General features: G+C 46.0%; 1 protein-coding gene across 5 annotated transcripts in view; it reads right to left on the reverse strand.

Annotated features, from left to right (window-relative positions):
• ADAMTSL2 (ADAMTS like 2) overlaps positions 1–12,405 on the reverse strand; it is a 40,017-nt gene that overhangs the window by 4,358 nt on the left and 23,254 nt on the right. For all 5 annotated transcript variants that reach the window (XM_083596295.1, XM_083596298.1, XM_083596297.1 and 2 more), the window contains 5 exons: positions 11,567–11,670; positions 9,150–9,276; positions 8,144–8,357; positions 5,031–5,186; positions 676–846 (listed from right to left, as the gene is read on the reverse strand). In XM_083596295.1, coding sequence (XP_083452421.1) covers positions 676–846; positions 5,031–5,186; positions 8,144–8,357; positions 9,150–9,276; positions 11,567–11,670 — 772 coding nt within the window. The remainder of the gene's footprint in view (positions 1–675; positions 847–5,030; positions 5,187–8,143; positions 8,358–9,149; positions 9,277–11,566; positions 11,671–12,405) is intronic.

The raw sequence follows: 12,405 nt of genomic DNA on the forward strand, positions 1-12,405 counted from the left end.
ATTGAGTGCTTATGCCAGGCTGAAAAGTGTCATCGAATCCTGACAGTGCCTCTTGCTTGCATTGATAGAGGACAGAGAAGAATGGGTCTAGAAACTAGCCTAGTAGGGTTGTCAGACTCCTAGGTCTCACAGGTTGGTCTGCCCCTCCAGGAGACAGGTGGAGGGCTTGAATTTACAGGTGGGTAGGAGGGCCTTTAATAATAATAATAATAATAATAATAATAATAATAATAATAATAATAATATAAAAAAATATTAAGAAAACTGTGTGTGCAGCTTGCAAGCTTCAGCCTGGCAGGAGCGGCTGCAAATTATAGCATAGACATTCTGGAGAGGTCTGCCCTTCCCCGCTTCTCTCTCCCAATTAACTCCCATCTCTAGGGCCCATCCCTAGGTCTCTGGTTTGGGCCCTGAATTCTCAGGGTCTGTGATGCTCCTGACCTGGTAAACTCTATAGTCAAGTATACAAAGACAAAAAAAATGCATTCAGTGCTCCACCTGCTTTTTGACTTTTGACTCCTCCCACCATTGGCAGGTACCCGCCCCCACTCCTCACCAGAAGGTTGACCAGAAAGGAATGCAGTCCTCGGGCAGGAAAAAAAAAGGTTCCCCCTGCCCCCTAGGCCTAGAGAGTGGACCATGCTGCTCTTTGAGCAAACTCAAAGGCTCCCTTACCCTCTCCCAGTCCTGGGTGAGCCAGTGAGCAGGGCAGTTCTTGTCCCCACAGGGATGGATTGCCAGTGGCTTGGTTTCTAAGTTGCACTGCGATTCTGGCACCACACGGCCATCACTGGTTTTGCAGTAGACGTGCCGGATCATCCGCCCCTGTCCACAGCCTCCACTGCACTGGAAGATAAACAGACAAGAAGGTAATAAACACAAATGTGCATTTGCATAACATTCCTCAATGGCACTTCAGCCTCTTTGGCTGAATTGACTACTAACCTCAGATAACACCCACCCACCCCAAATAATGTACCAATCTCTCCTTCCACATTAAAAGGGTCATGGGATGGTTGTTTCTAGGACTGAGGTGAAACTGCGAAGCTCCCTTGTTATTTTGGCCACTGGATGCTGCATTCTGTTTGAGCAATCTTGTTATATTTATAGTATTGAAACATGTTTTTGTATGTTATTATAATTTTGCTTTGCTATGTTATTATGAAATTGTTACTATGCTATTATGTTGCTGTGTTATTATGAAATAGTTTTTGTGGTGTTTGTTTGAAATGCACCACCGTTTCTTTCTTGTAAGCTACTTGCGTACAAAGCAGACGCTATGTCACTGAGCTGTGCCACTTAACCTAAAGCAAGATTCTAGTCCTCGTCATTATGAAGAAAGGTCTGACTTAAATAGGAATGCAAGAATCGTCCCTCTGCTGAGTCAGGCCATCAAGCTCCACATTCCCAGCCCTACCTGGATTGAACCTAGGACCTTCTGCATGCTAAACAGGTGCTCTAGCACTGAGCTACAGCCATTCCCTAGGCATATTCTCATTTTCAGGGAGCAATCACACAGGAGAACAATCCCAGTAGGTCCTGACCTTTTCCCCAACCATCAAGCCAGCCTGTTAATTCAAACCAGTTCAGGGCCTCCGACAGAAAGATCTCCCCAGCCCCCATTTAAAATGCAAATGTCTGCAAATACGTTCCCTTTGCTTACAAAAAAAAAGAGGGAGGCATGGAGGGGCATTGCCTTGGCTGATATTTACAAACCCCAGAGTTCCTTTGTGGGTCTCCTTTTGGGAGACAAGCTCCTCACAGTTGCCAGCCATCACCATGGAAACGGCTTATTTTTAGGCACTGCCACTGAATTGAAAATGGCGGGGTGGGGAATAAGCCAAGAAGGCAGTCCACGTGACATAGATTATTTCACTTAAAAGACAAACAAAGCCTAAGACAATTGCGTTCTAGACCAGCTTGGGTTTTAAAAAATGCATGTCATCTTTGAGACAAAGTTTGGATGCTTCCTCAAGATCATAATCCTGCCCCATTTCCAAATGTAGGTGGAATAATAGGACAGGATGTTTTGGGCCGTGAATTCAGTTCATTGCAAGCTTTGATTCAAGAAGGTAGATTATTCTACTAGTAGACCCCAGACCTCTTTCTGGAAGACCACTTGGGGCCTGCTGGACTGCGTGTGCATGTAACACTTGGTGAACTGACCCAGCAAAGCCACCTCTGATGTTCCTAAGCAGGAATGGAGGTTCAGGGTAGTCTCCAACAAACACATCTACTCAGCAGGAGCACTATTGGAACATAGGAATCTGCCTTACACTAAACGCACCTAGTCCAGTATTGTCCACACTGATTGGCAGCAGCTCTGCAGCAAACGGCAGACATTCCCAGCCCTACCTGCAGATACCACTTGGAGATGAACCTGGGACCTTCTGTATGCAAGGCAAATACTCTACCACTGAGCTATGGCCCTTCAGCTTGCACCTCAGGACATCTGCCTCTCTTCTCCCTGCTGCATGCACCCAAACCATTAAGGGGGTATGTGAGCAGGAGGAGAAGGGGGAAGTCCCATTGCACAAGCAGAAACCCTCACAGCAATGTGATCTGTTGCTCAGCATTACTCTGGATGCAACCCTGTGAATTACTTTGGACAATGGACAGGGAAGCAATCTAGTCCCTTTTTCATTATAATGTAAGCCTAACTCATTAACAGCTTCCTAAAATAAAGCATAAACCACAAACATAGCTAACCTCTGAAATTTTCAATTCTCTGAATTTTGCAGTGCAGATTTCTAAGCTAGACATTGTACAAAAATGTGTGCATAAGGTGAGAGTGTCCATAAATATGGATCTATTTGTGAAAACATCACAGCCAAAATATGATGGGGATACTCCTGGGAAGAAGAAAAAAGTGAATCAGGGAAAGTGTGTGTAAAAACGCATCTATTTGTGAAAGTATCGCCAAAAAAAAATGTATTATAAGAGGGGAAATCACTTGCAAAAATTAGGATAACGTGTACATAAATTGCATGATACTGAAAACAGGATTTGGCAATGCATCCTATCAGGAGAAATTCTGAGAAAGGAAAAAAAAGGTGTACATTAGCCCAAACTTTTACAAAATGTTTCCTGCACCCACCCGCCAGCCTCATCTTAAAAAACTGCAGCACACATACCCTTTCACACTCACAGTGTCATAAAAACAATTATGAATTTGTTTCCATCTCTGCTTCAGAGGCTTCCAGAGCAGGGGAGGAACAGCCACCTGTTCTTCTGTCCCCTCAAGGAAGTAGGACAACCTTTCCCAACCTCGTGCCTTCCAGATGTTTAAAACTACAACTCCTATCAGCCCCAGCATCATACAGCATTGCTTAGGAGCATGGAATCTATGATTTCTCTCTGCCACCTGAACTGAGTCCAGGAGCAGAGAAAATTACAAGTTTCACGTTCTTCAACCTGCATTGAAGCAGCCTTCTCCATTCAGTGCCCTCTAGATGTTTCGGACTACAACTCCCAGCAGTCCCAGGGCAGCACAGACATTCTCTCATTAGCCTCAGCATCATACCGGCCGAACTGGCAGGGACTGATGGCTGCCTTATAGGAGACAGGGGTGAGGAGTTGTCTGCAGCTGGACTTGTGCTTACAGCTGGAGACATGCTTTTTTACTGGAAGCCAAGGAGTGTCTGCCAAGCATACAGCTAACAAATGCAATTTAATCCCCACACTGTGGGAAACTGTGCCAGCTTGGCTTAACCGATAGCTTTCAGATGGCAAAAACAGACACCACAGACATGGGTAATTCAGACGCTAACCCAAAAAAGGAGCCTTCAGGGTCCTCTGGCTCACGCCGGTCTTCTCTCGTAATTGCACAGAGCAGCCACCCAGAGCTGTGAGGATTTTGCATGGGGCTTTAAACAGCCACCTGACTCCAGGCAAATAATTGGAACGAAAGATGCTTTTCTCCCTCTCTCATAACACTAGGACTTGTGGATGTCCAATGTTGGAATATTCAAGACAGATAAAAGTAACTCCCTCTTCACCCAGAGCAGAGTTAAACTATGGAACTCGCTCCCACAGGAGGCGGTAATGGCCACCAACCTATAGAATAATAGAACCGCAGAGTTGGAAAGGTGTCAGGAGTTGGCGGGGGGAATAAATCACACAGAGTAAGTGATGTTAACTCTTTATTAGAAGAAATAAGGTCTGCTCAAGAGCGCCAGGCCTAATGAACACAGAAACTCTTCTCAATAGGTCTCCTCCTCCCCTGGGTACTTCCCAAGCAACCTGAGACTACACTGACATGCCTGTCTCTGTTCCTCCCTCTTCATACCTCGTTTTGTCCTGGGAGACCAGGGGGAAGGGAGCTTGTCGCAGCAAGAAGAGGAAACACCCTTGCATCTTCACCAGCCTGACTCATCTCTGCCTCCTGCTTCTGCCTCTGATTCTGATTCTGGACATCTCTGTGCCAGGGACTCTCCCTGCTCACTAAATCCTGTTACCTCTTCATCTTCTGTCCACAACCTTCACCAGGCATTGAAAAAAGAAATGAGATTGACCTGGCACGACTTGCTTTTCAGAAACCCATGCTGGGTCTTTGTAATCACAGCAACCTTTTCTAGGTGCTCACAGACCAACTGTTTAATTATCTGCTCAAGGACCTTTCCTGGTATTGATGTCAAGCTCACTGGTTGGTAGTTACCTGGGTCTTCTTTTTCCTCTTTTTGAAGATGGAGACAACATTTGCCTGCCTCCAGTCTGCAGGGACCTCACCTGTTCTCCAAGAATTCTCAAAGATTGTAGTGACTATTAACAAAGCTAAATGAGTGGAACCACCATGTACAAATGCAGTATATCTGTAGACAGCAGATGTTGGGTTCAATCAGTCAGGGAGTGCAGCTGCCTCCCTGCCTTGCTTATGAGTTTCATGAGCAAAATCCTCAGCCAGATAGACTAGCCAGCTGTAAACACACACAACACGCCCTACTTTATTTCTCATTTATAGCTGGTTCTCCCCCAACTCCCCTGCCTCCATTTGCAGATGGTTCCCTCCCCACATACCCTTGTGGACTCACCGGTCCCCAGTCAGAGACGGTCCATTGTCTGTCACAGGGGGCACCACTGCAATTCTTCTCCGCCAGGGGCCTGCTGCTAGCATCACACAACCTCTCTTCTTCTGAACACCGGATGTCTCTGCTGACAATACTCCTCTCACCGCACTTGGCTGTACACTGGGGGAAGGGAGAAAGGGAACAGGAAGTGATTGAGATGGCAAGAATCTGACCGAAGAGCTTGTGTTTCTGACAGAGACAGGGAGCACCCCAGGAGTCAGGCCTGACCAAGAAATGACATGAAGATTTCCATAAGGAAGAAGTGGGGAAGCTCAGGTTCCGGGTGGGAGCAAAATGGCCCTCCAGACCTCTTTCTCTGCCCCCCAGAACTCTCCCCAAGTCACACCCTCTCTTTTCAGGCCACACCCTTCACTAGCTCTCCTTCACTATCTGGAATATACCCTTGAACTAAACATGTCATAGTCTCCAGTGCCACAACAGCAAATTCCTGGAAAACATCTTCCTGTTTTTTTCTTGTGAGAGCATAGTGGCCATTTTGGGAGCCATGATCTTGTGTGATTTTGCACCACAATTTCCCACCCAAAAAGCACTTTTTCCAGACATGGCACACCAAAATGTGTGCTGCATAAGATCGCAGCCCTGGAAAAAAGCACCTTTGAGAGGGGGAGAATTGTGGCATTAAATCACGCGAGATCACTATGCCTAAAATGGCTGCCATTCTCTGGCGAGAAAAAAAATGGGATGTCCCTGTTTTTCCAAGACATTTGGAGGGTATGACATGCAAGAACATAAAAAGTTAAGAACGAGTCTGCTGGAACAGGCCAAAGGAGGCCCATCTTACGCACAGTGGCCAACTAGATACTGCAGTGGAAAGCCCCAAAGTAACACCTGAGCACAACAGCACAACTTTCCCCCCGTGATCCCCAGAAACTGGCCCTCATAGGTATACTCAGTGCTTTTTTTCTTTTAAAAAAATGTTTATGGGTACTCTCATTTTGACTCAAGAAAATCACCATTTTATAGTTCAAATCGGGGAAAATAAATACAGTAAATTGGCAAAAGTACAAAGATTCACAAAATGTTTAGGGGTATGCGTACCCCTGCATACCTCCAGAAAAAAGCACCTAGTATTCTGCCTCCAACAGGGCAGGTATTAACTCTGATAATGCCTCTTGCTTCCCTGGATGGGGGCTAGAGGGGGTGTGGTTTTACCTGTACAGTAAATTAGCCTTCACAAACAAACCTCTCTACGCAACATCCAGAGAAGCAAGAGGAATTATCAGAGTTCAATTACATATTCCAGCCAGGCAAAAAACCAGCGTGTGTAAAGTAAAGGGTTTGTGAAGGTGTGGCCTGGGAAGAGGAGCTGTGGCCTATGAGTGTCACAAGGGCTAGACAGAGAGGCCTAGGGACATATTTGGAATTTGGACCTAAGTGCCCCCACATTCCGAGTTTGATCTTCAATGTAACATCTCCATCCAGCACATGAACGCAGCCGCTGAGCCCCAAGTCCTGTCTCAAATGACACAGGTGAGCCAAACCCACCAGTATTATGCAGAGTGGGGTTGCAATCACACAGGTGCTGCATTATGCAAGTCTGTTTGGTGCATATTTATACTGTGACAAAAGTGATGACAACAGCAGAGCGTGGCAATCAGCACCCAGCACTCCTGATACAGTAATCCACTTATCTCTTTGGGACTTGGGGGTGGTACAGGGTGGTAAGGGATGCTGCTCATTATTTTTTTTGGACAGGAAAAAGGAAGCCAAGGTCTGAAGCTGGCTTGGCTTGAACTTCGCCTGCTGGATCAAAATTAAATTAGTGTTGCTTTTTTGGCTGGAGGAAGGACCCCTGCGCTCCAATGATCTCGGCTTGACACCTACCAAAATGCATAAAATAGGTAGCTTAACACAATCAAGACTCTCTTTTTTTAAATCGCTCAGTTCAGCATGGGGAGAAACAATCCATATTTTTTTTATACCAGAGTGTGGGTGGATGTGTGTTTCTTTTGTGGGGTGGTGGTGGGAGGGGGGGAGGAATAAAAAACATCCTATAAAAGCAAAGAACACAGCAGGATTTCAGTGGGAAGGGCTGGCAGCCAAGCATTTACCACTGGCACTCAGTATGGAAGGGGAATTTCAAGTATGAACCAGAACCATATCCAAGCTTTCTCTCGGGGACGAAGGAGGGCGATCTTGGCATGCCAAGTGCTCTTTATCCAGCAGACCGGTTGCCCCAAGATGCTCTTATTCAGCCTTCAGGAGTGTGCATGCTGGAGAAATGGCAATACAAGTCTCGCCTTGGGGGGGGGCATTTCTTGCCCCCACCCCACTGCACAGGTGGCACAATAATTCTGTGGTGTTCAGGCAGAGCTAAGGAGAGCCTTCTGGATCAGGCCAATGGCCTGTCTAATCCACTTGTTTGTTTTACAGAGCAATCCTGACATCCGATTTCTGCTGCTGGGAAGATTTAGGGTGCTGGGCAGCTGGTGGTTCTCCACCAGCAGGAGGGGCTCTGCTTCCATAGATGCCCCTTTTGTGCCTGCCAAAAGGGCCACAGAGCACAGGCTACAAAGTTACCCTCTGGAGTTCAGACTTCTCTGAATTTTGCTGCACAATTCCTCAAAGCAAACAAATCCCAAAATGTGTACAAGATGCGCTTATATCAGGGTAAAGTGTGTTCCCCAAAAACATACCGTATTTTTCGCTCTATAACACGCACCCGACCATAACACGCATGTAGTTTTTAGAGGAGGAAAATCCATAGGCATGCCACCCGTAGGCATTCCCTCCATAACACGCACAGACATTTCCCCTTACTTTTTAGGAGGAAACAAGTGAGTGTTATGGTGCAAAAAATACGGTATATCAATGAAACAAACATACAAAAATGCTTCAAAAAATTACTATAAGGAGAAGCGGGCCCTAAAATGCTTACGAATTTTCAAGAGGACTTTTATTTTAAAAAATAAAATACTCTTGAAAAGATGCGTGGAAATAGGACAAAATGAAATTAGGATTGGAAAGATAATGGACAGATTCGGCCATTCCTAAGGTCAGCTAACTCCAAGCCTAAATCCTTCCCTGTCAAAAACATATCCCTTCTGCAGATTTACCTCTGACCACTCAGACATCTCCCACTGCGGCCCACAGGCTGGGTTTTTGCAGATCTTCCTCTCTTCTGGACGGGTGATGTCAGCAGATTCACACAGGTCGCTGTAGACGGAACTGTCGAACCCAGGTGAGATCATCTTCCAGCATCGGACAATGCGGAACTGGTAGCCTTCACCGCAGGTCCTGGAGCACTCACTCCAGCTACTTGTCTCCCACCTGTGTTGGAGGGAATGGGGCATTTCAGGATAGAAGGAGGTGATGGGGGCAAACCTCAAGAAAGGAAATGTGCTCACAGCTGCCTGCTGCCTAAATGTCCCTACAGACCCCTCAGGAGCCAAGATCGGCAGAGGGGGCCCCCTTGGTAGTCCCTCTGCCCTCAGAATCTTTTGGGGGTTGGCAGCCATGGAGAGGGCATTCTCTGTGGCAGTTCCAAGCTGTGGAACTCCTTTCCCACAGAAATTGGTTTAGAAATTGGTGCCTGAGAAATTGGTTTTGGTTTTCCTTTTCCCTCCTTGTCTCTTTTCCTTGCTCTCTCTGTGTGTGTTGCTGCTGCTGCTGTTGTTGTTGTTGTGATTGTAAGCCTGCAGGTAGGGACTGTCTTGTCTTAATTGACCATATGTAAGCTGTTCCAGGGAGCCCTTTTGGCTAAAGGATAGGGTACAAATACCCTTTACTTTAGGGTAAAGTCAGTGTAATCAATCATCATCATCTGACTTTCCGCTTTTTAAATTTCTGCTTTCTGGAATTTGCTGCAGTCAAGTAAATGAGCCAAAACCCATTGCATTTTTTTAAAATAAAAAAATAAGGCTCTCCTGATCTAATAGACTGAACAGAAGCTAGGAGAAACCAGGAAGGGGGTTCCATAGAATAAGACCCATAATACTGAACTCACAACTCTAGGTGGATAGACCCAGCAGACGAAGCATAAAGGCAGCAAGGGAGTTAGGTGCCTTTAACAACAAGGTGAGATGCCACCAACCTGTCAATCACCTGACATCATACTCTTACCTTGGTTGGCATTCCCTTCCTGCACAGAATTCATGGACTGGCTCAGGGCGGGTCATTGCATCACAGTACATGTCGTCCACTTCAATTCCATCATAGCGGATGCACATGGCATAGGTGGACATCACACCTGTATTTAGACAGGTCAGTGTGGATCAGGGAGGAGGGACATACCTGCAGCCCTACAGATGTACTGGATTCTAGCTTCCAGCCACTGGAATCAGTGTTGGCAATATGGAGCAATGTTCCAATATGGGAACATTGGAAACTGCCCAATACGGAATCTGTGACATTCGCTCCTCCAGCCCCACCTCCTCAAGGTCTTCTGCCCCATCAAGAGTCTCTGCCCTACCTTCTATCTTACTCTGCACCACTTTTCACAGGAAGACTTTCCCAGAACACTCTTGGTTCCCATGCCCTGCCTCAGGCATAGGAAGCCTCAGGAATAAGAACATAAGAAGGGCCCTGCAGGATCAGGCCAAAGTGAGCCCATCCACTCCAGCACCGTGTTCTCACAGTTGCCAACCAGGTGCTCCAAATGGAAGTAGGATCAGAGTGCAAGAATATTCTCCAATTACCTTGCATTCAGAGGTATACTCTCCCTAGACACAGAGGTTCTGCTATCACAATAAACCTTTATAAGAAGAGCTCTGCTGGATCAAGCCAACGACCCATAACTGTTCTTACGGTGGAAAGCCAGATGCCAGTGGAGAACCTGCAAACAGGACCTGACCATAGCTGTCAACATTTCCCTTTTTTAAAGGGAAATTCTCTTATTCTGAATAGGATTCCCGGCAAGAAAAGGGAAAAGTTGACAGCTATGGATCTGACCACAAGAGCCTTCTCCCCTCCTGCAGTTTCCAGCAACTGGCTTTCAGACGCATTGCTGTCTCTAACTACAGAGACAGAGCATAGCCCCCATGCTAGTATCCATTGATAACTCTCTCCTCCTCTATGAATTTGTCTAATCGTCTTTTAAAGTCATCCAAGTTATTGGCCATCATTTCCTCCTGAGGGAGGGAGTTCCGTAGTTTAACTATGCGCTGTGTACCTTTTGTTCTCCTGCATCTTGAACATTCTGTTGGAATGTGGCCCTCCAGGGCTATCTATGAGGCCCTCAGGATGTTCCCGTAGCCATACTTCTCTCCAGGCCACACCCTTTGCCAGACCTGCGCTGTACCCTCCCTCTGAGTGTTTCTCCCTGCCCAGAAGGGAGCCTCGAACTGTGACATTAAGGCCATCTATCTGTCTTGGAGAAATCTCAGATCCCAAACCAAATCAGACAGTTTTGGGGCATTCTGGAATGTGTCTGGACTGGGTCTTGACAGCCCTGGATTGCCCTGGGTGAACCTACCTGGAGTGACCCAGGACTGGAAAAGAGGGTGCTTATGGACAGGCGGCAAGGAGATGGGGCAAAAGGAGACTAAGTAGTCTGCATATATCCTTCTCGCCTTACCGTTGACCATGTTTAATTCAGGTTGAAAAGGGTCAGTTAAACATTAGGTGGGTGCAAGCCTTCCCCCATTTCAGTCCAGCAGAACCCTGTCAAGTTTGCCAAATCGTGGCCCAAACTGTACCAGAGGTGCCTTCCATGGACCTAATAGAAATGCAAATGGTTTGCTTGGATTGGGAGATGTGAGTTCGGAAACTGAATTCTGCACAGATTGGGATGCTGCCTTCTGTACAATGGCAAGGGTTGCATCTGTTGCTCAGTCCATTTTGGTTTATGTTCCTCCCATAACACTGGCATGTAGCCCCAGGAGGGAATCCAGTCCTTGTGCTAATGGATGTGCCTGCCCAGGGACCTTATAGTAATAATAGTCAGTGTGGTGTAGTGGTTAGATTGTCAGACTAGGACCTAGGAGTCCAGGGTTCAAATCCTGACTTGGCCACAAAGCTCATTGGGCCAGTCACTGCATTTCAGCCTAATCTTCTTTACAGGGTTGTTGTGGCGATTGAATGAGGAGGGGAAGAACCATCTTGAAAGAAAAGAGGGGATATAAATGAAATAAATAAACCATCAGAATCATAGAATGGTAGAGTTGAAAGATACCCCCAAGTAATCTAGTCCAATCCCCTGCAATGCAAGAATTACAGAATGCTCAGTGTTTAGAGCATCTGCTTTTTGCATGAAAAAGATCCCAGGCTCATTATGATCGCCACTGATAATATTATTAATATATTAATTAATATGGACAAGAATGTTGCTGATGGTGCATTTTAAGTGATAAAAAAACCTAACATACACATTTATATATTCATTCTTTGATCAGAGAACTGCATTGCAAAATTTGGAGCAGCGCAGATTTCATAGGGAACAGGTGCTTCAGTTTGTGCATATGGGATTTAGCAATTTGCTTCCTCTCTTCCCATTCTTGGGGTGAGGGGGCCCCTTGCCGAGCTCATCCCCTCAGGCTTACCTGTGGTGCAGGTAGAACTGCAGGGTTCATGGGAGGAGAGTTTCCACCTGTACATATCAGCTGGGCTCATATTCTGGCCCTTTCGGAACAGCTTCAACCGGTTTCTACACAATGAGAGAGGACAAATCAAATGACGGGTTGATTTTCCACCCCCCAATACTTCCTCACATTAAAAATATTGACGGGGAGGAAAAATAATAATAATTAATAGTTTTCATCTAATTGGGATTGGGGAGCGTGCTTTAGGCTGCTTGTTGTGCTGTATCAAAATAAGAGGGGGGGAAATAATAATTTTTGTGAGGGGTGCAAAAATTTTTAAATTTTAAGGTTTGGGATCATTTGGCTATAATCCAACATACCTGTCCTGATTCCCCAAGCAGACTCCCCAGCCTGGTTAGAGGCAGAGCTTCAACTGTCTAGAAATAGAGAGAATGGGATAAAAACACCCACAAAGAGAAACAGTTCAAGTTTTCAATGACAAATATATGTATATAAATATATCAGATAGTTTGCACTCAATCCAATACCCCTGATCACTAGACACAGAGGGTCCAAAAAGGTGCGGTTTGAGTCCTTGGCATGGAACAGAACCAGGTATGCTGTACTATAAAGTGGCCAGGAAGTCTTGGCACCAGTGTCAAACCTTTCAGAAAGGCCCAGGAGGTAACATCCATCTTCCCCTCCTCTTTGGGTGAGACCATGCATGGCTATGCCTCAAAAACATTTCTCTCTCTCTGGCTGCAATTACTGCCTCCTGTGGGAGGGAGTTCCTTAGTTAAACTCTGCACTACATGAATAATTACTTTCTTTTATCTGTCCTGAATCTTCAAGGAAAAACA

Source organism: Podarcis filfolensis (assembly GCF_964270895.1).
Source record: "Podarcis filfolensis genome assembly, chromosome: Z".
Taxonomy (NCBI): Eukaryota; Metazoa; Chordata; class Lepidosauria; order Squamata; family Lacertidae; genus Podarcis; species Podarcis filfolensis.